This window comes from Gorilla gorilla, chromosome 8 (genome assembly GCF_029281585.2).
Source record: "Gorilla gorilla gorilla isolate KB3781 chromosome 8, NHGRI_mGorGor1-v2.1_pri, whole genome shotgun sequence".
In the NCBI taxonomy this organism is placed as follows: Eukaryota; Metazoa; Chordata; class Mammalia; order Primates; family Hominidae; genus Gorilla; species Gorilla gorilla.
Window position 1 is genome coordinate 87295897 of NC_073232.2, and position 26404 is coordinate 87322300.

General features: G+C 36.3%; 1 protein-coding gene across 9 annotated transcripts in view; it reads left to right on the plus strand.

Moving 5' to 3' along the window:
- The window catches only part of ARHGAP12 (Rho GTPase activating protein 12), a 129271-nt gene extending 126242 nt beyond the window's left edge, over window positions 1–3029 (plus strand). For all 9 annotated transcript variants that reach the window (XM_063710220.1, XM_004049237.4, XM_019035414.3 and 6 more), the window contains one exon: window positions 641–3029. In XM_063710220.1, the coding sequence (XP_063566290.1) occupies window positions 641–815 (175 nt within the window). In that variant the 3' untranslated portion in view covers window positions 816–3029. The remainder of the gene's footprint in view (window positions 1–640) is intronic.
- The last annotated feature ends 23375 nt before the right edge of the window (window positions 3030–26404 follow it).

Sequence of the window (26404 nt, forward strand, 5' to 3'; positions counted from 1 at the left end):
TGCTATGAAGAATACAGTAAAGTAGGTATTATATGTGAAGTATTTATGTAATGCTTAGCACATAGTAGGTGTTCAGAAATTGTTGCTAAGGTTAATATGAAGAGAGATTGGATATTAATTGAGGTGTATTAAGTTACCGTCATGGTTCTAGGTTACTACATAGCCACTTTAATAACCAAGTTCTTTCATCTGATAGAAAGTACACTAGAATACTAAAACAAAAAATCCCAGCTAGAGAGAGTTTTTTTTTTTTTAAGAAATAACATAAAATGAGTAAAATGGAAAGTTTAATCTCCACACCCTAATGAGATTTTTTTCCCATCAACTTAATGGAGCAGTCATTGTTACCTGAATTGTAACTCATACTTAAATGTTCTATTTTAAAAACTAAGCTAAAATATCACACATTTTAAGTTTGTTAGAGTATGCTTAATTGTACCTTTCAGCTGTGTTTATCAAAAAGAAAGCTTCACATGGCATTTAGACAGAATTCTACTTGGTTAAATAGTTTATGCATCACCTTAGGAAAATAAGTATTACTTCTCTTTTTAAAATGCAAACTGTTAGGTTTATAATACCATTTGAAGAATTTTCCCTCTCTCTTATTTTCTCTTTTAACAACTTCTTTTTTTCCCTTCAGAGTTATAGAAAATGGAGAGAAAAATCGAATGACCTATCAGAGTATAGCAATTGTTTTTGGTCCCACTCTATTAAAACCAGAAAAAGAGACTGGTAATATAGCAGTTCATACTGTGTACCAGAATCAGATTGTAGAATTAATTCTTCTGGAACTGAGTTCCATCTTCGGACGTTGATTCTTACTGAAGACAACCTGTGGAATAGAAGCTGGATTCCATCAGATTTCAAATGTTTATACACAATGTATTTTATTTTTTGGACCAAGCAGTGACTCTTTGATTTTGCACTTTTTTTTTGAGGGATCAGAAGGGAAGGGGAGAGTCGAGATGTGTGTTAGGCCCTCATATTTGCTGCTTTGTTGCAAGTTGATATAACTGCGTGTAATTATGAACTCATTTTATCCTGAATGTTTGCATTTCATACTCTGAATTTCAGTAAAAATCAAAACTTAAAATTGTAACCAGTCATATACACTGGATAATTTGGTAAGAAAACTGTATTTTTTTTCCCTGAAATTGGATAATGTACTTTCTTCTCAAGATTCATGACTTGATAGAACAATACTTTCAGTTATGTTGCAAAGGCTCTTGGGCATTTTAAACAAAATGAAGTATATCCATTTTGAAACCTGTGTATTTCTTTTTCGGGGTTTCTGCATGCAGTGGCAGTCTTAAGTGCCAAAATTCATTATAACCCCAAAATAACCCCTTGATGAAGGCTTGCTGTCTCTTACTGTGTTACACAGCATCCTTACTGGATATCTTAGTTGCTCGTTTGGGCAGCACACTAATATTACTTAAAACACTGTGATATACTGGAGTTTTAGTTAGCGGAAGTCAGTTCAGGGCATTTTAGGGCTGTCTTGCTATACTGAATTGTAGCTAACAATCCTAATTATATCTAGTACCATACTGAGTTATTGGTATGACCCTGTGGAAACACACATTATTTTATGTAAATATAGGCTAAAGACTTAATGTCCTTTAGCTTGTGTATATAATTGTGTTGTATAGTCTCAGAGTACATTCTAACCCTACATTTCTAATCATTGTTATTGGTAATCTTTTCTGTGAATATTAGGTTTCCTCCAGAAATAGTCCGTTATTTGGGAAAGTTAACTGTGTGCACTTTTAGATATTAACTACATTTACAGGCAAATCACTGTAATGAGAATGGTACTGGAAAAATACTGAATAGACTTGCTAAATGGCACATGCACTACAAGAGGAACCTTTTAGGTTATTTAATATGTACAGAAAACATTAGAAAAAATTTATTACAGAATTCTAATTCCAGTATGAATAGTGGAAACCCATCTGTAAATTCGATGGATGTTGGATGGAAAATGACATTGCTAAATTCGAGAATTTCTTTTTACCTACTAATGTAGATTGCTTTGTATAATAAAACACAGGGTTTGGAAGGTTTTGTTACAGGGAGCATGGTCTGTTGAAGATTTTTAAAATGTATTTTTCTAGATTAACTTCTGTACATGAAATGTCTAATAAAACTATAAGAGGTTTAGAGATTTTTCCATTGGAAATGTGCATTTTGGTTTCTAATTTTTTTGTTTTTTCATTTACTGGCATACTCTTATACCTCATTTTTAAAAATCAACTGAATCCAGTATTTCCTGTGGCAAATAACACTTTCCTCATTTCATACCTTTTCTCCTCTCTTCCATGCCAACATTTCTCCACCCACAACGTACACTTTTTATTTCTCCATTAATATTTGAAAGCGAGTGATTTGTGACCAGGATTTTTTTTTTCTTAGGGTTGCATTTATAATTTACAGGTTGCCTTCCTTGGGAACAAGTATTTTTTTGTATGATCTGTCTAAAAACCTCTCACCTGAATTTTGTGGTAGAAATTCTGTATTTGTTGTTGTGAGCGTGTTAAATTGATAACAAACCAAACTACTTGATAGGTAAAGCAGATTGTTTTGGGTGGGGAGAAAAAGCCCTAAATCAGAATGTTTATATTTGCCTAAAGATGTCCTTAATAATACAATATGCTTTAGATCTTGCTTATTTAGTGATTGTATACCAGGAAAACAATTAGACTCAAATCAGTGATGTTCTTGTTCTTGGTGTTCATGAACATATATCAAAGATTAAAATTGTCCTGTGTTTCTTGTTTCAAGGTACGTGTGTGTGTGTGTGTGTGTGTGTGTGTGAAGTCTTAAATGTTTTATTAGTCTACAGCTAATCAGTTTATTGTAATATTGTATGTACAGTGAGATTAATGTCTTGTGTTTTCATCCTTTGTGAATTAAAAATTCTCACTTGTTTTGTAATAACAAAGCTAGTAATATTTTCCTGTCTTGACAGCTTGGTTTTATAGTAGAAAATATATTAAAAGCTGAAATAAATTATCAGTGGAATTTTATTTGTTAGTAAGTCTTCCTTCATAATGTCATTGAAAAAGGTAGTTGCAGATTTAGAAAAGAAAGTATATTTAAATACATTGTCACATTCCAATTAGAAGAAAAACACTTATTTAAATTTTATAGAAATAAGAAATTTTACCCTTTACTCTGGAGAAAGTAAGTTAATTATTAAATAATCTCTAAAAAATGATGTTTATATTTTAGATAGAGACAAATCTATAAATTGTTTTTTTCCTTATGTGAAAAGCACAAATGAAATAATTTGGTGAAACTTTGGACTTAGTGGTAGATGGGTTGTGTGTTTATAACATACACACAAACGTGTGTGTGTGCTAAGTGTGCATGCCGTTGCTTACATACAAGTGAAAACTCACCAATAATGCAGATACATGGAGACCTTTTTACTATTTCAGTTTCATTCCATGCTTCTTTGCAAGCCCACAGTATTGAACATTAAGATAGCAGTGGGCTGGGCGCAGTGGCTCACGCCTGTAATCCCAGCACTTTGGGAGGCCAAGGCAGGCGAATCATTTGAGGTCAAGGGTTCGAGACCAGGCTGGCCAGCATGGTGAAACCCCATCTCTACTAAAAATTCAAAAAAATTAGCCGGGCATGGTGGCAGGCGCCTGTAATCCCAGCTACTGGGAGGCTGAGGCAGGAGAATCACTTGAACCCAGGAGGTGGAGGTTGCAGTCAGCCGAGATCGCACCACTGCACTGCAGCCTGGGTAACTGTGAGACTCCGTCTCAAAAAAAAAAAAAAAAAAAAACACAGCAGTGAAGGGAAAATAGTTATTCCATAATTGTGCCAAGAGATTTTTTCCAGCTCATGGGAGAGGCTTCTAATTAAATACTTAAACATGTAGTTTCCCATGACTCGAATTCCTCAAAGATCTTTAGGCATTTTTAAAGAAATACACAGAGGAGTCCACAACACATCTTTTTAGTAAAGAAGAAAATAAAAATAGTCAAGTGGGTGCCACGCTCTCACTAGTCTAATAAAAGTCAAATGTTCAAATATTGCATATCTATAGAGAATTGAAAATGGGTAGAAAATAAGATTTTATGGAGTTTACTATTCTCCCTGAACTCCAGCCATGAGCTCTAATGATCTTCTTTTATAGAAAGCACTTCTCTGGGTAAGACTACAGAAAGTGTTTAATAGGGCCTTTAGCCTACATGTTACAGTCTTGGAGGCGGAGCATAGTTTTTGTTGTTATTTTTTTTAAACAGTATTCCAGTGCAGCTAACATAGTACTATTAATTGCAACTTTAGTTTGAGACAAACAAAAACAAAAATCAAATGGGTGCAAAACAAAATCAACTGTCTTACAATGATGGTGTATTAGAATCTGTTGGGAATTCACAGGCTGTGTCCTCAGGCCGGGCAGAGTCAGACTTAGTATTCTAGAGAAGGGGGAGGTACAGAATGCCTAATGAGACATCTGTAACTACCAAAGACAAGGGAGTTCTCCTGAAGAATCTCAATTAGTCTGCTCAACTGAAGTTTTGTGGTCCAGTGGTGGCTGCGAGTATATTCAGCTGGATTGAGCTTTTACAAATTAGCCTTATGTGAATATAGCACTTAAATGAACTCTTTCATTTCCTTCATTGCTTCCCTTCTCCCACGGGGGGTGGGGGGGGGGGGGGAACGAAAGAAAGAAAGCACTTTTATGGTGCTCTCATAAACAGAGCACTTGTACAACAAGGTAACTGTTTAACAAATTACTACAATACGTATTTACAATACATGTTTTTTCTCATCGACCCTCTTCTCCCTTTATTTTATTTCCTCTCTTTTAAGGTTTTCAGAAAAGCGGTCTTTGGTAAAGATTTTTAATTATTAATGCTGGTAGCCAGATCTTTCAAGTACTTATGATAGTTGTGGCTCATACTGCAAGTAGCTTAGAAACTTGTAACACTCTCATAAATTTATATTGATGAAATCCATAGTGACATGAGAGTGACAAATGATGCCGTAGAGGTCTTCATAAACAGAACATTTGCAGAGGTAGAAATCAAAACCACTGTCAAGTCATGGTGGAGTAACCAGTGAAAATTCAGCACAGACTTCAAGGCCACCTTTTCCTCCTCGGCATTTTGAGAAATTGTTTATACAGTCATGTGACTGTTAGTGATGAGGATATGTTCTGAGAAATATATTGCTATATGCAAACCGTAGATTATACTTACACAAACCTAGATGTATACCAGATGCTACACCTAGGCTATATGGTATAAACTATTGCCCCTAGGCTGCAAACCTGTACAGCAGGTGACTACTGAGTACTGTAGGTGATTGGAACACATTGGTAAGTATTTGTGTGTCTAAACATATCTAAACAGAAAAGTTACAGTAAAAATTCAGTACTATAATCTTATGGGATGACCATTGAATAAAGCAGTTTGTCATTGACTAGAACATCATTATGCAGTACATGACTGTATTTAGGCAAGAAAAATGGGAATCTTGGATGCCAAAGTAATACTCTTAATGATTCATAAAGCAGGAAAGGACCTGTAGGGACCCTCACATTCACTGTTTATTGTTTTATAGATGAAATAACTGAGGCCCAGATTGATGTGAATGCCTAAAGTCATATGCTTAGTGACAGTATGATAAGCCTAAGGCTGAAGAGAAGTAATATTTTGATTAGCTATGTTATTTCTATTTAAAGTTTGTGATCAATTTAAAGCATATTCTGGCATGTTCAATAATACTTGAGGAACAAACAAGTAACTTGCTTTCTGTTTCACGCTAAGCTAGTTGTTATTTATGTGGCATATTGAAACATTTTCCTTCTATTATGTACATCTGTTATGAATATAGAAGTGGCAGGGGGTTGGTACTGCTTTTACAGGTCTCTTCTGGTTCTGGTTGCATAGGAAGTAAACTAGCATCCCTCTCTGTCCCCTGGCAAATAATCAGAATTCAGCGATTCTTTTTCTACCCACTGATATTCCTGGATAGGCCATTGTGTGTATTAATCTCTTTAATATGGATTTCTGTTTTCACTTATGTTCTAGAATGGTGCTATCCAATTACTGTAGCACCAGCCATATGTGGCATTTTAAAAAATTGTGGCAAAATATGCATAACCTAAAATTTACCGTAGAAACCATTTTTAAGTGTACAGTTCAGTTGTATGAAGTACATTTATATTGTTATGCGACCATCATCACCATCCATCTCTAGAACTTTTTTCGTCTTGCAAAACTGAAACTCTATATCCACTAAACAATCAATCCCCATTCCCCCAGCCCCTGAGAAAACCACCATTCTACCCTGTCTGTGATTTTAACTACCTCAGTCATGCAGCATATGCCTTTTTGTGACTGGCTTATTGCACTTAGCATAATGTCGTCAAGGTTCATCTATGTAGTAGCATACTGCAGGATTTCATTTTTAAGGCTTGATAATGTTCCACTGTGTGTATATACCACATTTTGCTTATCCATTCATTTGTCAATGGACAGTGTTGCTTCCATGTTTGAGCTACTGTGAATAATTCTGCTATGAACATGGATGTATAAATATCTTAGAGACACTGGATTTGGCACTAATTTTTTGGATATGACACTAAAGGCAAGGCAACTAAAGAAAAAGACAAACGACTTTATAAAAATTTTAAAAATTGGTGCATCTAAAGACATTATCCTATCGATAATAACATTATCCTATTGATAATAAACAGGCAACCAGCAGAATAGGAGAAGATATTTGCCAATTGTATATATGATGAAGAATTGATATCCTTGATACAGAGAGAACTCCTAAAACTCAACAACAATGAGAAACCTGATTCAAAAATGGGCAAAGGACTTGAATAGACATTCTCCAAAGAAGATACACAAGGACATGAAAAGATGCCCAGCATCACTAATTATTAGAGAAATGCATATCAAAACTGAGATATCACCTTACACCCAGCAGGATGGCTGCTATCAAGAAACCAGAAAACAAGTGTTGGCAAGGATGTTGAGAAATTGGAATCCTTTTCCTCTATTGATGGGTGGGAATGTAAAACGGTACAGCCACTGTGGAAAATAGTATGGCAATTCCTCAAAAAATTAAAAATAGAGTTACCACACGATGCAGCCATTCCACTTCTGGGTACACACCCAAAAGAGTTTAAATTTACTTACAATTATATAGTACTTTAAAATTTAGTTACTCTTTGGGAGGCTGAGGTGGGCGGATCACGAGGTCAGGAGATCGAGACCATCCTCGCTAACATGGTGAAACCCTGTCTCTACTAAAAAAATACAAAAAAAATTAGCCAGGCGTGGTGGCAGATGCCTGTAGTCCCAGCTACTCTGGAGGCTGAGGCAGCAGAATGGCGTGAACCCTGGAGGCGGAGCTTGCGGTGAGCCAAGATGGCGCCACTGCACTCCAGCCTGGGCAACAGAGCGAGACTCTTGTCTCAAAAAAAAATTTAGTTACTCTGTCAACAATAGCTACATTTCGAATGGTCAGTGGGGACTTGGAGTTAATGGCCGCCATCCTGAACAGTGCAAATATGGAACAATTTCATCCTCAAAAGAAATTTCTACTGGATGGTGCTATTCTAGAAGGTTGGGATGTGGGGAATAAGCAGTTGCAAAATGCACATTCTGCAAAATTATTTAAAAAATTAAAATATGTAATACTTTATCCATCTCCCTCATGCTTATCCCTTAAGTCCATGACACTAGGAAAGTTTAAGGAGAGAAATATATTTTTATTATAGGTGTGCTAAACTTGAATATTTGTCCCATTATATGCTCTCATATTGGGGCTGGAAGGGAGGTAAATGTGATTTAACTTCCAATACAACACCATCAAAATGCTTGCAGTTTGGGCAAAAGCGGTCTGAGACCATGGCTTAATAGAAGCCTCAGTTCACATTGTTCTCTTTGGAAAATCTAGGAATGCTGTACTGTGAGATAATTAATGTTTCAGAAGTTTGTGTCACAATAGTCTTACATTTAAATTTTAGAAATTTTTACATTGGTGAGAAAGATTTTCTAAAATTTTATTTTAGAAACTATCTAAACAATGAAAGAAATGGTTCTAATTGGAACTTTCCCTTGGGATCTAAGCTACTTCACATTATATTTACTTCTGATTTTTAATAATACCCTGTATGAAGTAGTGAAAAACTTGAAAAACATACATAACACAACTTTTTAAATGGAAGCTGATGTCTAACCATGGATACAAGGAAATTATTGGTAATCTCAAAGCAACTCAGTAGGTCTGCACGTGATTTCTCCAGATGCATTCTAAAGTATGGAAGATGGAAGGGTATGTAGGTCTCATAGAGTAGATGATAATCAGCATTTTTTGTTTTTATTTAAATGACTATCAGATTTACTTCAAGGGTCCCAGGCCACATTCTTCCAGAGCTGGTACTCATGCATAGTTGACTCTAGTTGAACGATGCTCTAGTTGAAGAAGCTGCTACTGATATGTTTTCAATCCTGTTATAAAAGGACTTCTATTAATAAGCACTTTAAAATTTCTAGGTAGGGAGTATAATAAGTTGTTAGTTACCCATACTGATCCAACCCATTGACAGAATGACTTAGTTCAGACTTAGGCAAATCGTAGGGTGTAGAAGCTTTGCCCTCTAGTAAACCTGACTCACCAAACACTCCTCCCATCTTCTCATTAAGCACGTTGATACAGAAAACGCTTCTCTCTGTATCCTTTCTTCTTCCTCCTTTCTCTCAGCTACCATCTCAGCAACTGTGTCTTAGACAATCAGTTGAGTGGCTACTCACAGAAGCTGTGCTAGGCCTTATTGAGGCCCCTGTGCCCAGAGTGTTCAGTTTCCTTGGAGAAGATGGACTTAAAGAGGAATCAAAGGCTTCTAGGGAAGACAGCACCACTGTGTTGAAAAGGAAACTCAACCTTTTCTGTCATAAGGGAAACCGCAATATCCTTGGATGACATCGTTCTGACTGCAGGGGTAACCTGAATTCAACCTGTTTGTTAGGGAACCAGATCTGATGTGACATTTCTGACATCTAGCTACATGTAATGACTGCTGTCTCTGGTCATGCCCTTGTCTCCTGACCTGTTAATATTAGCCAAATTGATTGCCTGAACATTGCCAGTAACAGTGACTGGACCTCCCTGTCGATCTTATCACTCTTGCCAATGCCTGTAGCATATTCAGTTGGCATTAGGTTCCATGAAAGCAGTATCACACAATGTGAGATTGCTGTTTTAAATAATGGGTAGTACTGAAATATCTCCCACTGAATAAGAGGTTGGGAAGAGAGCTCTTCTTTAAGAATCTACTGCAGAATGAGTTTCAGACTACCAAAATGTCTTAGAGATAGCAACATGAGACTTGATATTGCGCATTAAATATTTAATTGCTTACAGAAATAAGATGAAGTGAGGGCCAGCAAGGAGAAAATAGAGTCTTTAATGACTATAAACCCTGACAAATGAAGACTTAGTACCATTTACAATGGAATAATGAGGAAAACATAGGTGAAAATTTAATGTTTTCAACAGTCATATTGGTGATGTTCTGCCTGGTGTGTATGTAGCATATGATTAAACAAATGAGTACATATTGGATATTTTAATTCTATCGTCTCGAGTCCTTGGCAATCAGGTTTCTAAGAATGGAACAAGGTGGTAAGTTAAAGTAAAAACTTTGTGGTCTTTAATTTGAATTGGGAGTATCAATATGATGTCATGAGATATTTAATCTATGTGTCTATGTGTTCATGTATGTAACTGATCACTGAAAAGGTGTAACAAGAATGACCAACTGGGGAAGCATCCTTAGCACCTGGGTTTTGACCTTGAAGTAGAATTTCTTATTAAAAGAAACCAAGGCATTTTGGAGATACGGCTGATTCCAGGTGTGGAACAGGAAACGTGGAAGATGATCCTGAAAGAATTGTCATAGCAAGGAAGTGGTCAAATGTTAGCAGGATCTTGTCAAAAGAATTCTGGAGGCGACTTGAAGATCCCACTGGCCAAAAATGGATAGTTGGAGCTTCAACAATAATAGTTGGCAATGAATTGAAACTCACTGATATGCTTACACCCATGAATTAATAATATCAAAAGAGGAGGATGAGAGGGAATAAATTCATATCTTCTTGAAAACTGATGATAAAGAGAAAGAATCAAACATTTATTTGGCCTATCCTGTATGCACTTGACCACTAAGTATCCATATGGCAGATGAGGGAAAGTACCTCTATATAAAAGTTTCCGGCCGGGCGCGGTGGCTCACGCCTGTAATCCCAGCACTTTGGGAGGCCCAGGCGGTCGGATCACGAGGTCAGGAGATTGAGACCATCCTGGCTAACACGGTGAAACCCTGTCTCTACTGAAAATACAAAAAATTAGCTGGGCCTGGTGGTGGGCGCCTGTAGTCCCAGCTACTCGGGAGACTGAGGCAGGAGAATGGCGTGAACCCGGGAGGCCGGAGCTTGCAGTAAGCCGAGATCGCGCCACTGCACTCCAGTCTGGGCGACAGAGTGAGACTTCGCCTCAAAAAAAATAAATAAATAAAAAGTTTACAACTAATAATTGAAATTATTATCATCCACTTTATACTCCCCATCGATTTAATAAATCTGTGTATTAAGCATCAATGGCTGCTAGCATCATCAAAAGAGAAATAACTAGATATTACATGCTTCCTGATGGAAGAAAACAAGACCTCTTATGGTCTTGTCAAAGCAATTGAACCTTAAATCTGAATCAGGCTTTGAATGTAGCTTCCAGAAAATATAAAGGGTGGAGAGCTACATCCTGCCTATGAAATCAAGAAGACTCAGACCGAGAAACAACTTGTCAAAGGGTCTGGCTTTCTCAACAAATAACACTGTAAGGAAAAGAAAGGACTGGAGAGGAGCTCCATAAACTTGCCTATTATTTTATTTCAGCTGAGACTTGGGCATCATTTAAAACCAATGAAATAGTCAAAACTTAATTCTTTATTATTTTATCATATTTTACTATTATCTCTGCTTTTAAGGTTATTTCACAGATATTAAGGTACCTGTGTGGTGGAAATACACACAGGTATTTCCTGTGTGTACTTTACACTTTTTCCCAGTTCTACATTAGTGACATCAAGGTGGTTTGAAATTGGCAGTTTGGTGGTGGCAGTATTTAGACCAAATCAGGGATGGTTTACTGTTTGGTCAATTTGTCTAGACTTAAAAAGGTGATGGGGAAAATGTTAATGCAGATTAAAATTTAAAATGTGTCCGTAGCTGTTACATGGTGAACAACACAAGAAATTGAGGAAATACTCTTCCAGTGTTCAAAAACTATGATCTGATTCAGCAAAGAAGCCAGATATGTCATGGACAAATGAGTGAAGTTCTGACATGTGTTGATTGTCTTTTGTCTTATTTGTTAATGTAAATAAAAATATCAACCAACATTCATGCCAGATTACACTTGTGAATCAATTGCAATCACAGGATGGCTAGAGATAGAAGAATTTGGGAAAAATAAAAAGATTCTTTGTGAATAAATTGGTTATGTGGAATTAGCAATAAGGAGTATTATCTATTTTATTTATATTAGCTACATTTATTATACACTTATGTATGTGTGTGGATTTTGTGCCAGTTGTTAAACATTTACCAGCTCACCCCTGGAAACATGGCGTGTAATAAATGTTAGTTGTTTTTATTAGTAGTATGACAATAACACGATGCTGGTCCCTGTGAAGGGATAATGTTTCTAAAGACCAAATGTTTGGCAGGAAAGTAAACTGATCAGGATGACTTAAATTTTAAAGATGAGTTAAATTATATATGCCAAGAAAGGCCATCACTGAACTGAAAGAACTTATGTAACAGAAGCACTATGCAATACACAGAAGTCATCTTTACAATAAAGGCTGTTTGGGCCCAATATTTTACTTCCAGGTATCTGTGAAAGGCAGAGCATTGAAAAAATAGAATGAACATCATGTCTTGTCAGAAATTAAATATCCCATAGATGCAGCAGAGGTTACAAAACGAACATGCAGAATTTATAACCATAAAATGGCCATCGATCCATTAGGTCCAAATGAAGTAGATTGAATAGGAAAGACAAGTTGTGTGATACCTAAATAAGACATTCATCTATAAAGAAATCCATAAATCTACGGATTAGGAGAATGATGAGCATTTAAGTGTTGCTAAAAGGAAATATGTGACACTTAGGATAATTACATGATAACACTCACCTATTTGGAAAGATTTGGATGATGTTTGCTTAGTACGGATTATATTATAACAACAACATACACAGAAATGACCTGTAGGGTTAAGGGCCTTCAACCATCCTGACATCTGCTAAAAGTTGCATCCTGGAATTGAGTCCCACCTTGTTTATGTTTTCAGAGGGGGAGTAGCTGTGTGCATTATTTTAATAAATAAAGAGCTAGTTGGTGGTCTGGGAATGACAGGATGCCTGGGAGACAGTGATTCCTGTATCTTACAGTTCATAATGGCAAGGAAATGAAATACGGGATTTAGTCAACCATGCATGGAGTCTGATTTCAGCAAACTCAGTGAAAATTCTTATGGCTCAAGAGGTTAAAATGAATTATTTGGAAAAAGTGAGATTTCAAGTACAGACGACCCTCCTTAGATTACACATTGGCAGTTTCAACCAACCAAGGATGGAAAATATTTTTTAAATAGCAAAAATAACCATACAACCATAAAAATGACACAAATAAGAATATGCTATAACAACTATATAACATTTGCTTGTATTAAGTATTATAAGTGATCTAGAGATGATTTAACATATACAGATGTACAGAGGATGTGACTAGGTTATAGGCAGATACATTATTTTATATAAGGGACTTGGGCATCTGCAGATTGGGTCCTGGAACCAATCTCCAACAAATGTTGAGGGACAACTGTATACAAATAATGAAAGGCCAAGTGGGAAGAGACAGAAACGAAAATAACTGGTGTGCTTGCATAGGAAGACCTCTGGTGAACACAGATTCCAAGGGATGAACTAAGGTTGACTGTGTGGAGCACATAAACTGATCATAAAAGAGTAAAAGTTTATAAAAATATTAGGAAGGTTAAAATTCCTAGTGAACTTTCAGAAAATGCTAGTCAACAAAGAATGCCATTAAATTATATTCAGATCCAGAAGTATGAGAAATGCTACATCTCCAATGAGCAGAATTTTATTTTTTTATTTTATTTTATTTTATATTTTATTTTATTTTATTTCTTAAGACAGAGTCTCACTCTGTTGCCCAGGCTGGAGTGCAGTGGCATGATATCTGCTCACTGCAACCTCTGCCTCCTGGGTTCAAGTGATTCTCCTGCCTCAGCCTCCCAAGTAGCTGGGATTATAGGAGCCAGCCATCACACCCGGCTAATTTTTCTATTTTTAGTACAGACAAGGTTTCACCATGTTGCCCAGTCTGGTCTCGAACTCCTGGCCTCAAATTTTCCACCCACCTCATCCTCCCAAAGTGCTGGGATTACAGGTGTGAGCCACTGTCCCCAGCCAGAATTATCTTAAAACAGGAAAGGATAAAATAAATAATGTAGAGATGGGATAAAAAAGCTAAGAACAGCTATGGAAAGGAATGAAAAGTTTTCAATGCATCTATCTCCAGGGCTAGGCCAACTACATTTTAGTATGTTTCTGCTTCTTGAAGAAATTGCAGATGGAATCCCAGAGCATGTGTCAATGATGTTTGGTAAATAATAGAGGAAATATTCAGAAGCATCAAGGTGAATACTTTTTTTCCAGTATAGAAAAAAGGTTTGCTCAATGGAAAGTATGCTACATATACAATCTTAGATTCAGCAAAGCCTGTGACAAAATTGCACATAATATCCTACGGATAAGGAGATAAAAACTTCAGCTTCTGGTACTTTTAAAGAAATACACAGCTGTCAAATAACTGTTGAGAGTGTTGATAAGTGGCTTGGTGGTATACTACAAGAATAATTGAGTGGCCCAAGACTTTGTCTTAATACCATGGTATTAAAACTTTATTAATGACTTAAAGCATAAAAATCTGCAGATGACAGAACTGGGACGATTAAGCAATGTGGCTCGCAATCAATATGCAAAATTATATTAATCTTATATATAAGATTAATATGCTCCTGCAGTGGTGGATTAACTGATATCAGGTGATTCCTCCAACTGAGAACTAGAAAAGCTTATAATATTTTATTTATTTATTCATTTATTTATTTTTAATTTATTTAGAGACAGAGTCTCGCTCTGTCACCCAGGCTGTAGTGCAATGGCACGATCTCGGCTCACTGCAGCCTCCACCTCCTGGGTTCAAGCGATTCTTCTGCCTCAGCATCCCAGGTAGCTAGGATTACAGGCACACATCACCATGCTCGGCTAATTTTTTTAGTAGATATGGGTTTTCCCCATGTTGCCCAGGCTGGTCTCAAACTCCTTGCCTCAAGTGATCCGCCCAGCTCGGCCTCCCAAAGTGTTGGGGTTACAGGCATGAGCCACCGCTCCCTGGCCAGCTTACACTGCTTCTGTTCAGCTTCTTTGACTCAGGATAACATTTTGTGATTCATCCAGGTATTCGTATGTATCAGTCTTTTCCTTTTTACTGCTGGTAGCATTACATTGTATGCCTACACTACAATTTATGTATACTTTCATCTGTTGGTATTTATGTTGTCAGGGGAGAAAACTTACTGAGAATGAGGCACAAGAATGGTAAGATGTGTCATATTTTGATAGGGATATGGGATATGCATTTGTTGAAACTCATCAAATTATACACTTCAGATCTGTGCATTTATCTGCATGAAAATTAGGCCACAATTAAAACAAGGGAAAATATATTGAAAATTTTAAAAAGTTATCTTCTCTGGAAGACTATAACATCATCCAGAATACCTAAACTAACTGACAATGTTTCATATGCAGTGTTTGGCATTCAATAATAAGAGCAGGCATGTAATAAAGCAATAATTGACCAAAATCAAGAGGAAAAGAAGACAATAGAAAGAGTTATACATGAGATCCAAATATTGAACTTAATCCAAAGCTATGATTAACATGTTCAAGAAATTATATGAAAATATTAAGAATTTCAGCAGGAAACTAAAAATTACAATAAGATTTAAATGGAAATTCTGAGACTGAAAAATAGTAATTGAAATTAAGAATTTAATAGATGAGTTTGCAGAGAGATTAGACAAAACTAAAGAGGCAAGCCAGAAGATATGTCAAAGAAATAGCCAGACTGAAACTCAAAGACAAAAAAGGATTAAGAAAAAAAAAAAGAAAGAAATGACTGTAAGGGTTATATGCGACATGGCAAAAAAAATAATAATAACATACATACAGTGGTAGTTCCAGGAAAGGTGGGAGAGAATATGAGAAAAGCACTATTTGAAGAGATAATGGCTGAGAATTTTCCAAAATAGATTTAAAAATTATTAAGCATAGATTGAGGAAGTTCTACAAACCAAAGCAGGATAAAGACAGAACCGCATCTTAGGCACATCATAGGGAAACTCCCCAAAAATATAGCCAAAAGAAAAAAGGACATATTACTTTTAAATGAGCAACAATAAGATTGACAGCTGACTTTTAAACAAAAACTATAGAATGCTGAAATTAAACTGCCTGTCTAGAATCTATACTCAACAGTAATATCCTTCACAGAGGAAGAATAAAAAAGATAATTTTCAGAAGAATAAAAATGGAGAGAATTTGCCACTAGCAATTTTTTCCCTGGCATACAATTTAAATGCCAGTTAGAAGTTTCTTGATAAATGAAAGAGTAAATGTAGTTCCCTAGGCAAAAGAAACATGATCCCAGGTGGAAGCATGGAGATTAAGGGAAAAAAATGAAAAGTATGAAAGGGTCAATATATGAATTGTGGGGCATTTGTGTGTGTGTGTGTGTGTGTGTGTGTGTGTACTCTCACATGGCTATGATACATTACAATAATACAAGTGATGAGAGACAAGTAAATAAAGTCAAAATGTTCTGAGGTATTAGCGTTGTTTGGGAAGTCGTGTTTATAAGGAATTAAACGCCCATCAATGACAGACTGGCTAAAGAAAATGTGTCATATATACACCATGGAATACTATGCAGCCATAAAAACAATGAGATCATTTCTTTTGCAGGAACATAGATGGAGCTGGGGACCATTATCCTTAGCAAACTAACACAGGAACAGAAAACCAAATACCGCATGTTCTTACTTACAAGTGGGAGCTAAATGATGAGAACTCATGGACAAAAAGAGGGGAACAACACACACTGGGGCCTGAGGGTAGAGGGTGGGAAGAGGTAGAGGATCAGAAACAATAACTACTGGGCTAGGCTTAGTACCTGGGTAACAAAATAATCTGTACAACAAACCCCCATGACAGGAGTTTACCTGTGTAACAAACCTGCACATGTACCCCTGAACCTAAAAGTTTAAAAAAGAAAAAAAGGAAAATACTAGTTTATATTAGATTTACTAAGTCAAGAGTCATTTAATTTCTAGGGTAATTATAAAAGCCAAGAAACTGTAGTAAAGGAAAGTGAAACGTTGAAAAGCCACAAGTTTGAAAGAAGGCGAAATAAATAGGGGGGAGAGAAAGAATAATGTAGGATAGGCGGGAAAAATGGAAAATAAATAGTAAGATGCTAAGTTCAAACATAAAAATATGTACATGAAATTTAAATAAGCTAAATGCTTTACTTAAAAGTTTATGATACTGGCCAGAACACAAAACTTACATATATATTGCTTATAAGAGTCATGCCCTAAATATTAAAATACAGAAAGGTTTAATGGAAAAGAAATATCATGTAAACTTTTTTTTGTTTTTTTTGTTTGTTTGTTTATTTTTAGATGGAGTCCTGCTGTGTCACGCAGGCTGGAGTGCAGTGACACAATCTCAGCTCACTGCAAACTCCACCTCCCAGGTTCAAGTGATTCCCCTGCCTCAGCCTCCCAAGTAGCTGGGACTACAGGCACGTGCCAACACACCTGGCTAATTTTTGTATTTTTAGTAGAGACAAGGTTACATCATGTTGGCCAGGCTGGTCTCGAACTCCTAACCTCAGGTGATCCATCACCTCGGCCTCCCAAAGTGCTGGGATTACAGGCATCAGCCGCTGCACCCGGCCTGTCATGTAAACTTTAACAAAAGGAACCTATTGCTTCAAGGCAAAAAGCATTCCTAGAGATAAAGAGAGATATTTTATATTGATAAAAGGGCCAGTCTTCCAGGAAGATCCAAAAATTCTAACTTATAGGCACCTAGTTACATAGCCTCAAAATATGGAAAGCTAAAACTGACAAAACTAAAAAAAAAAAAAAAAAAAAAAAAAGACAAATCTACAATCACAGCAGGAAATTTTAACACATCATTCTCAATAAATGATAGAACACACTGACAAAAATCAGCAAAGATATAAAAAATTTAAAAGCACCAGTAATTAGTATGCCCTAATTGATGTGTAGAACACTGCATGCAACAATATTAGAATGCACCTTCACTTAAAATGCATATGAGACATTTACCCAAACTGATTGTATGTTGGATAATGAAGTGTCAACACATTTCCGTGAATGTGGTATGCTGTCTGACTATGGTGAAATTAAGCAAGAAATCGGTATCAAAAAGATAACTATACAAGTCACATGGGCTTGGAAATTAGGCAACACACTTTTAAATAACCCTTGGGTCTAAGAATAAATAGTGATGGAAATTAGAAAATACTTTAACTGATTTATATTGAATATATGACAGTTTACCTCATGAAAATAAGCGAAGAACAGCAAATTAAACAGAAAGAAGTAGGAGGAAAATAATGAAGTTAAAAGTAAGAAAAACAACTGAATAGAAAATAGATATACAATATAAAGGATGGCTGAAGACAAAAGATAATTATTTGAAAAAAAAATAAAATTGATAAATCCATGGCCAGAGAGAGATGGAGACAGAGATAACATATAACAAATATTAAGAATAAAAAACAAGAGTGAACATCATTACAAACTCTAGAGACATCTAAAAGGTACTAAGAGGACTTTATGGAAATAGTTATGCCAATAAATATGAAAATTTAAATAAAATGAAAAAATTCCAGGAAAAAAATGCTAAGATCGACAACGGAAATAGAAAATCTGAATGATATCTATCACAAAAATCAGCTTCATAATTAAACAACTTTCTGCAAAGAAAAGTCCAGACCCAGGTGGCTTCACTGGTGAATTCTTCCAAACATTGAGGGAAGAAATAACAATTATATACATATTTTTGCAGAGAATTAAAAAAGAGGGGACAGTTCTTGCCCATTTTTTGAGGCCAGCAAAACCTCATACCTAACAAGAACACGACAAGAAAGGAAAATTATAGTCTAATCTCTCTCATAAACATTGGTGCAATTCTAAACAAAATATTAGCAAATCAAATCTTATTATTTATAAGAAGCATAGTGCACCATGACCAAGCTAGATTTATTTCAGAAATATGTTTTGGTTTAATAGTTGAAAACCAATCAATATAACTTACCACATTAACATAACTAAAGAGAAAAATCATCAGATCATCTTAGTTGATACAAAAATAACAGTGAATATAATTAAACACCATACATAATAAAAACTCTTAGCAGCCTAACAGAATGGAACTTCCTAATCTGATATAGAATATTTTAAAAATTTACAGCAAACATCATACTTAATGTTTAAATTTTGAAAGCTATTCCTAAGATTGAGAATGAGACAGAGATGTCAGTCACCATGACAACTCAACACTTTACAGGAAGTCCTAGACAGTGCAACACACAAGAACAAAATTAAACGTGTAATGATCCAAAACCAAGATATGAAACTGTCATTTTTTTTTTTTTTACAAAAAAACAACATATAATAAACTAATAGAATTAATGAATTTAGTAAGGTCAAGTGAGTACAAAAGCAATATAAAAATCAATTGTACTTTTTGTCAGCAATAAACTGTTAGAAAATAAGACTTAAAAGTGATCTATTACCATAGCGTCAAAACACATCACATATGTAGAATTAAATGTAACGAAGATGTGCAAGGCCTTACACAGCAAACTATAAAACATTCTAGGGACAAGTTAAAGAAAACCGAAAGAAATGGAAAGGTATACCTTGCTCATATATTAGAAGTCTCCGTTCTCCACAACATTAATTTATAAATTCAATGCAATCCCAGTTAAAACCCTGGTAGAGGCCGGGTGCGGTGGCTCACGCCTGTAATCCCAGCACTTTGGGAGGCCGAGGCGGGCGGATCACGAGGTCAGGGGATGGAGACCATCTTGGCTAACACGGTGAAACCCCGTCTCTACTAAAAATACAAAAAATTAGCCGGGCAAGGTGGCGGGGGCCTGTAGTCCCAGCAACTCGGGAGGTTGAGGCAGGAGAATGGTGTGAACCCGGGAGGCACAGCTTGCAGTGAGCTGAGATAGCCCCACTGTACTGCCTGGGTGACAGAGCAAGACTCTCAAAAAAAAAAAAAAAAAAAAAAAACCCTGGCAGATTTGTTTCTGGAAATGGTCAAGGCTGATCCTAAAATGTGTATGGCATCAAAAAGAACTTAGAATAGTCAAAAGTATGTTGAAGGAGGGCAAAGTTTGAAAACTTCTATTACCAGATATCAAAACTTACTCTAAAGAATGCTTGTCCAACCCACAGTCTACCAGCTCCATGAGGCCCAGGACGGCTTTGAATACAGCCCGACAGAAATTTGCAAACTTTCTTAAAACATTATGAGGTTTTTTGTTGTGAGTTTTATTATTATTATTTTTTAGCTCATCAGCTATTGTTAGTGTTAGTGTATTTTATGTGTGGCCCAAGACAATTGTTCTTTCAATGTAGCCCAGGGAAGCCAAAAGATTGGACACCCTGCTGTACAGCTACAGTAATTTAATATTAATATAAAGATACAGACAGAACAATTGAACAGAATAAAGACTAGAAAAACATCTAAACATATTACTAATTATCTACACATTTTACTGATTTTCAGTAATGAAAAGCAGTTAACTACTGACATGTATTACCTATATGACTCTCACAAACAATGTTGAATGACAGACTGAAGACAGAGGTTATACATTCCATTTCAAAATTTCAAAAACAGCAATCAAGACCAGTGTCAAAAGTTAGCATAGTGATTACTTCTGAATACTGTTAGAAGATAAACTCAGATAACCAGGAGATTAATGAGAAAAATAATCAAAAATGGCAGTAAGCATTGAATCAAATTACCAATAGGAGGCCAAGACTAATATAGGGATTATGATTTGAAAATTGAATGTTGGAGTTGTAGACCTTGATAATAGAATAGATACATAACTATCTATATATAGAGAGGCTGAGGTATGAGAATTGCTTGAACCTGGGAGGCGGAGGTTGCAGTGAGCCGAGATTGTGCCACTGCACTCCAGCCTGGGTGCCTCCAGCTAGGGTCTGTCTCAAAAAAAAAAAAAGTTATGAATAACTGTGCATCAGATAACAGAGCATCAGCATTCACAGAGAAGAGCTATAGGGGAAACAAGAAAAAATATAGAAAACAAGACATCTTAATTATTTAATTCATGTGTTTTAGTTCATTAAACATCAAGAGGACCAAAATTAAGTAAGACTAAAAAATACCTAAATATCATAATTGATAAGGTAGAAATATGTGTGTGTATGCCTGAACATAACAACTCATTCTTTTTTAAGTGGCAATGAAACATTCATACAATTTTTCCATAAGACCTCAAAGAAGACTTCAGTGAATTCTCAATGGTAGTGAACATAGACATTCTCTGATCACAGTACACTAAAGTACAAAGCAGAAACCAGATCAGGAACAAAAATTCTACTGCTTTGATGTTAAAAACCTCTCAACTCAACTCTTGAGTCAAAAAGGAAAATTTGGCCAGGCACGGTGGCTCACACCTGTAGTCCTAGCACTTTGGGAGGTGAAGAGAGAGGACCACTAGAGCCCAGGAGTTCAAGATCGGCCTGGGCAACATGGTGAGACCTCATCTCTGCAAGAAATTTAAAAATTAGCGAGAAGTGGTGGCATGCACTACAGTAGTCCCAGCTACTCCAGAGGCTGAAGCAGGAGGATCACTTGAGCCCAAGAATTTGAGGCTGCAGTGAGCTATGATCACACCATTGTACTGCAGCCTGGGTGACAGAGCAAGAGCCTCTCTTGAAAAAAAAAAAAAAAAGAAAAGAAAAGAAAGAAAAAAAAGAAAAGCTTGGCTGACATTACTGAATAGATAAAAAAACAAATGATAAGAAAACTCTATCAGAACTTATGGGTGCTCAGAAGAAAAGGTATAGCCTTATTTATTAATAAATACATGACCTAACTTAAGAATATACTAAAAGAACATTAAAAATAAACCCAAGGTAAGTAAAATAAAATAATTTGTAAACATAAATTTGAACTTAATTAATTAGAACACAGAAAAATGATCTAACTAATAAGTTGACTGGAGAGCTGGCTCTTTGAAGGAAAAAATTAATGAAATAGAAGTGATAAACTGTTAGCTAACTTGTCTGGGTCAATGCAAAATGTAAATATTTTAGTGCTTCCTTATTATTATTTAATAAAATCTGTGATGTAATTATATAAACAGGCTTGAAAAGTTGCCTCTTGGGGTTATTTAATGTTCACTTTCTTATCTCTAGCAAAATTAACCAAAGTTGTGTAGCTAGATGGCATATTGTTTTAATGGTCTCTGGAAAAGTGGACACACATTCAGAGCCAATTCTAGTGGGCAAAAACACATATTCAAAAATTAAACTTTTAACTTTCAGGGTGGCTCATTGGCTGTAATCCCAGCATTTTGGGAGGTTGAGGCAGGAGGATCGCTTGAGGACAGGAGATCGAGACAAGCCTGGGCACCACAGTGAGACCCCTTCTCTACAGAAAATACAAAAATTAGCCAGGTGTGGTGGTGCATGCCTGTAATCCCAGCTATTCCAGAGTCTGAGGTGGGAGGATCGCTTGAGCCCAGGAGTTCAAGGCTGCAGTGAGCTATGATCACACCATGGGACTCCAGCCTGGGTGACAGAGCGAGACCCTGTCTCTAAAAAAAAATAATAATAACGAACTTTTAAGATTTAATTTAGACTGGACGTGGTGGCTCATGCCTGTATTCCCAGCTCTTTGGGAGGCCAAGGCGGAAGAATCACTTGAGACCAGGAGTTGAAGACTAGCCTGGGCAACACATTAAGACCCCTATTGCAGTGGCCTGTGCCTGTGGTCCCAGCTACACAAGAGGCTGAGGTTGAGGTTGAAGGATGGTTTGAGCCCAGGAACTCACAGCTGCAGTGATTGCATGACTGCACTCCAGCCTGGATGACACAGTGAGACCCAGTCTCAAAAAAAAGAAAAAAAAAAAAAAGAAAAAGAAATTTAGTTATACTAGGTTTAAAAGTCAAAATGATATTAAAAGATATATAATACGTGAGAAATTTCACTCCCACCCTGTCCTCATTCACTCCATGTCCCACTCCAGGTCACTATTTTATTCTTGTTAGCACTTCAGTATTTATACAAATATAAGCAAACTGGTATTTTATTCCCGTCTTTTCCTTAAAAAATTTTATTTTGAAATGATTTCAAACTTATAGAAAAATTTCAAGAATAGTGCAAAGAACTCCCATATATCTTTCACCCTGTTCCAGGTGACCACTTAGTCATTCTCTCATTTCTCTCTTATATGTGCTATATGTTTTATGTTTCAGAATGTATTTCTTTCAAAAACATACTTAGTTGCATATCTGCAGACAATGATCAAAATCAGAAAACTTAACTTGATACACTACAATACTACTATGTAGAGTCTGAATTCAAACCAAATATTTCCAAAATTTCCCTTTTACTAATTTAATTTTTTAAGGCTCCAATTCAGGATCATGCATTGCATTTTCGTGTCTTTTCAGTCTCTTTGAATATGTACAGTTTCTTTAGTCTTTTTTCTTCCCACTTTCTGGTCTTTCGTGACTTGACTTTCTTGAAGAGTTCAGGTCATTTCTTTTGCAGAATATCCCGCAACCCAAGTTAGGCCTATCTGATAAGATTCAGGTGAAATGCAGATTGTATCTTCTCAGCCTAGTACATCAGAAGGTATATGATGTGAGATTTTTCCTTATTAGTGATATTAACCTCATGAATCAAGGAAATGGCATCAAACTAATACCATTGTATTCTTCACGTACTTGAAGAAAAAAAGGCAATTTCATTTAAAAATGTCAATAATGAAGCAATACATTTTTAGTTTTCTCAAATTTTTACTTGTGTGTTGAAATATGAAGTGCACATGAAACATTTCTTTTCTTTTCTTTTCTTTTCTTTTTTTTTTTTTTTGAGACAGAGTCTTGCTCTGTCGCCCAGACTGGATGGAGTGCAGTGGCACAATCTCGGCTCACCATAACCTTTGCTTCCCGGGTTCAAGCGATTTTCCTGCCTCAGCCTCCCGAGTAGCTGGGATTACAGGCGTGTGCCACCATGCCTGGCTAATTTTTGTATTTTTAGTAGACACGGGGTTTCACGGTATTGGTCAGGCTGGTCTCGAACTCCTGACCTCGTGATCCACCCACCTTAGCCTCCCAAAGTGCTGGGATTACAGGCATGAGCCACCATGCCTGGCCACATAAAACATTTTTACCATAGTATGATGATTATCTCGAGGAAGTTACTTTTTTTTTGAGAGGGAGTCTTGCTCTGTCACCCAGGCTGGAATGCAGTGGTGTGATCTCGGCTCACTGCAGCCTCTGTCTCCCTGGCTCACATGATTCTCCTGCCTCAGCCTCCTGAATAGCTGGGACTACAGGAGTGTGCCACCACGCTCAGCTAATTTTTGTATTTTTTGTAGAGGCAGGGCTTGGCCATGTTGTCCAGACAGGTGTCAAACTCCTAAGCTCAAGCGATCCTCCTGCCTCGGCCTCCCAAAGTGCTGGGATTACAGGTGTGAGCCACCACACCCGGCCAGAAGTCACTTTTTGAGTCACAAACTGAACTAGCTACTTTTTCATGGAGGATCATTTTTTATTTGAAAGAATTACTGACAATCTCTGGTTACTCAGACTCCGATATCTGGCAGATGCTTTCTCAAAAACAAATGAAGTGATCCTCTCACCTTAAGGGAAAGGACCAGGAGTATTTGTTAATGGCAAAATTCAGGCTTTCAAGAGAAAACTAGAATTTTCAAAACTTGTATTCACCACAGTGAGCTGAACAGCTTCTCAGTATTCAAGGCTGGTTGGGATGAGATTACTGGAAATATTAACAAATCTGATTTTTAAAATGTTGTATAATGAGATATGTCAACCTTTGGAAGCTCAACACAATGTGGTGAACCAGTTCGTGTGAAAGGAGAGCAATGCGCGCGTGATCTTATAAAAACATGATGGATAAAAAAGCCATTCAAATTGCAAGATAGAATGGTGGGTTATAATTTAATAAAGCATGAAAAGTTCATTGATATGGCTTCAGATTCCACTTGTCACATTTTATTGTTATGAAAAATATCTATAATTATCTAAAAAGGTTATTAAAATACTCCTCCCTTTTCCAGTTACATATATGTGTGAAGCTGGATTTTCCCCCGTATTCTTCAATCAAAGCAACAGCTTGAATGTGGAAACAGCTACGAGAATCTTGCTGTCTTCTATTAATGCAGATATTAAAGAAATTTACAAAGTGTATAAAGTAATATCTATATTTTGTTTTAAAAAAGCTAGTTTTCATAAAATATTTATATTAATGTGAAATAGGCTTATTTTCAATTAATACATATTTTTAAAGTTTTTCCATTTTAATTTCGAATATGGTAAATAGCAATAGATAAAATCTGCATAAACACAACTTTTGAAACCCTTAATAATTTTTAAGAGGGCAAAGTGTTCCTGAGACCAAAAAGTTTGAGTACTATTGGTCCGTGATGTAAGTTGTTGATTTTTTTTGCCAGTTTGTCATTTTTCTCTCGATTTTTTCTTTTTGTCATACAGTCATTTTTTATTTTTATACAGTTGAATTTGTTATTCTTTTCTTTAAAAAAAGTGTCTGGATCTTGACCTGTGGTTAGATCTTCCCTCACTCCATGGATAAAAAGGAATTTACCTGTGTTTTCTTATGATTCCATTTTTCACTTTCTATGTTTCTAAATATATAAAATATCTGTCCTACCCAGTTATCCCAACTTAAAAGTCATCTTTGCCCCACCGGCTTGTGATGACACCTTTATCACATATTGAATTTCCATATGTTGGTTCATCTTAGTACTTCCTGTTTATAGTATTGGTCTATAATTCATATGCTCATGTTATACCATTTATTGAGACTTCATGGAATATTTTGCTAGCTTGTAGAACTTGTCTTTCTCCCTCCCCCATTACTTATCCTTTCAATAACTTTCTTGACTTATTTGTTCATTTTTTCATGTGAATTTTGGATCACCTACAGATCAGTTTCTCCTACAGGTTTTGTTCTCACCCAGGGTCATTGGTGCCTTAGCCCAGGCTTTGCTGCTGGCAATACAACCAATAAATAAGGCTTGTTATTTATGCTCAGGGCTACAGGAAGCTGTGGCATATACAGGGACACGCCCTGTTGGCTCCTGCCCAAGTTCTATGAGAAGCAGGATAGTGAACATTCTGCTTGTGTTTGATTTGTTTATTTTCGGCAGCAGAGGGTCAACTGAGTGGAATACAGCATTGATTATTATCTGAACTCAATGCAACTAAATGTAAAAATTCCACAAGCCTGAATTCACAGCAATGGAACACTTATCAATTTCAACTTTTATTTTAGATTCAGGGCGTACACGTGCAGTTTTGTTACCTGCGTATATTGTGTAATGCTCAGGTTTGGGGTATGGATGATCCCATCACTCAGGTAGTGAGCATGGTACATGATAGTTTTACCACCTTTTCGCTCCTCCTTCTTCCCGCCCTCCTCTTCTAGTCACCAGGGAAGCTACTTCTTGCCATGGTTCCATGTTCTCTGACTTGACTGATGGTCTGACCATCAGACAGCTGCTCTCAGATCTGAGAGATACTTTGTCTCTGAGATGCCCCGGGGATGAATATGATATATAAATGCATAGTTATACTTTTTGAGAACTTGGAATAGTTAGGCGTTAGGTTCAGCTAAATTGTTTCCCTGACTCTGAGTGTGATGAGAAATGAAATATTGTTTAGTGAGTGTTATTGACAATAGCATAGAATGAAAAGGTAGAAAAATTCAGCAAGTGCTTTGTTTTCTGTGGACTGTATCCCTTACTACAGCTTTATTATTATTGATACTTCTATTATTATTACTGATTTTTCTCTGTGGTGGAATGAGCTAGGATTAAACCTATAAGGCCTTAGAAACTGCATTTTAGCCACTG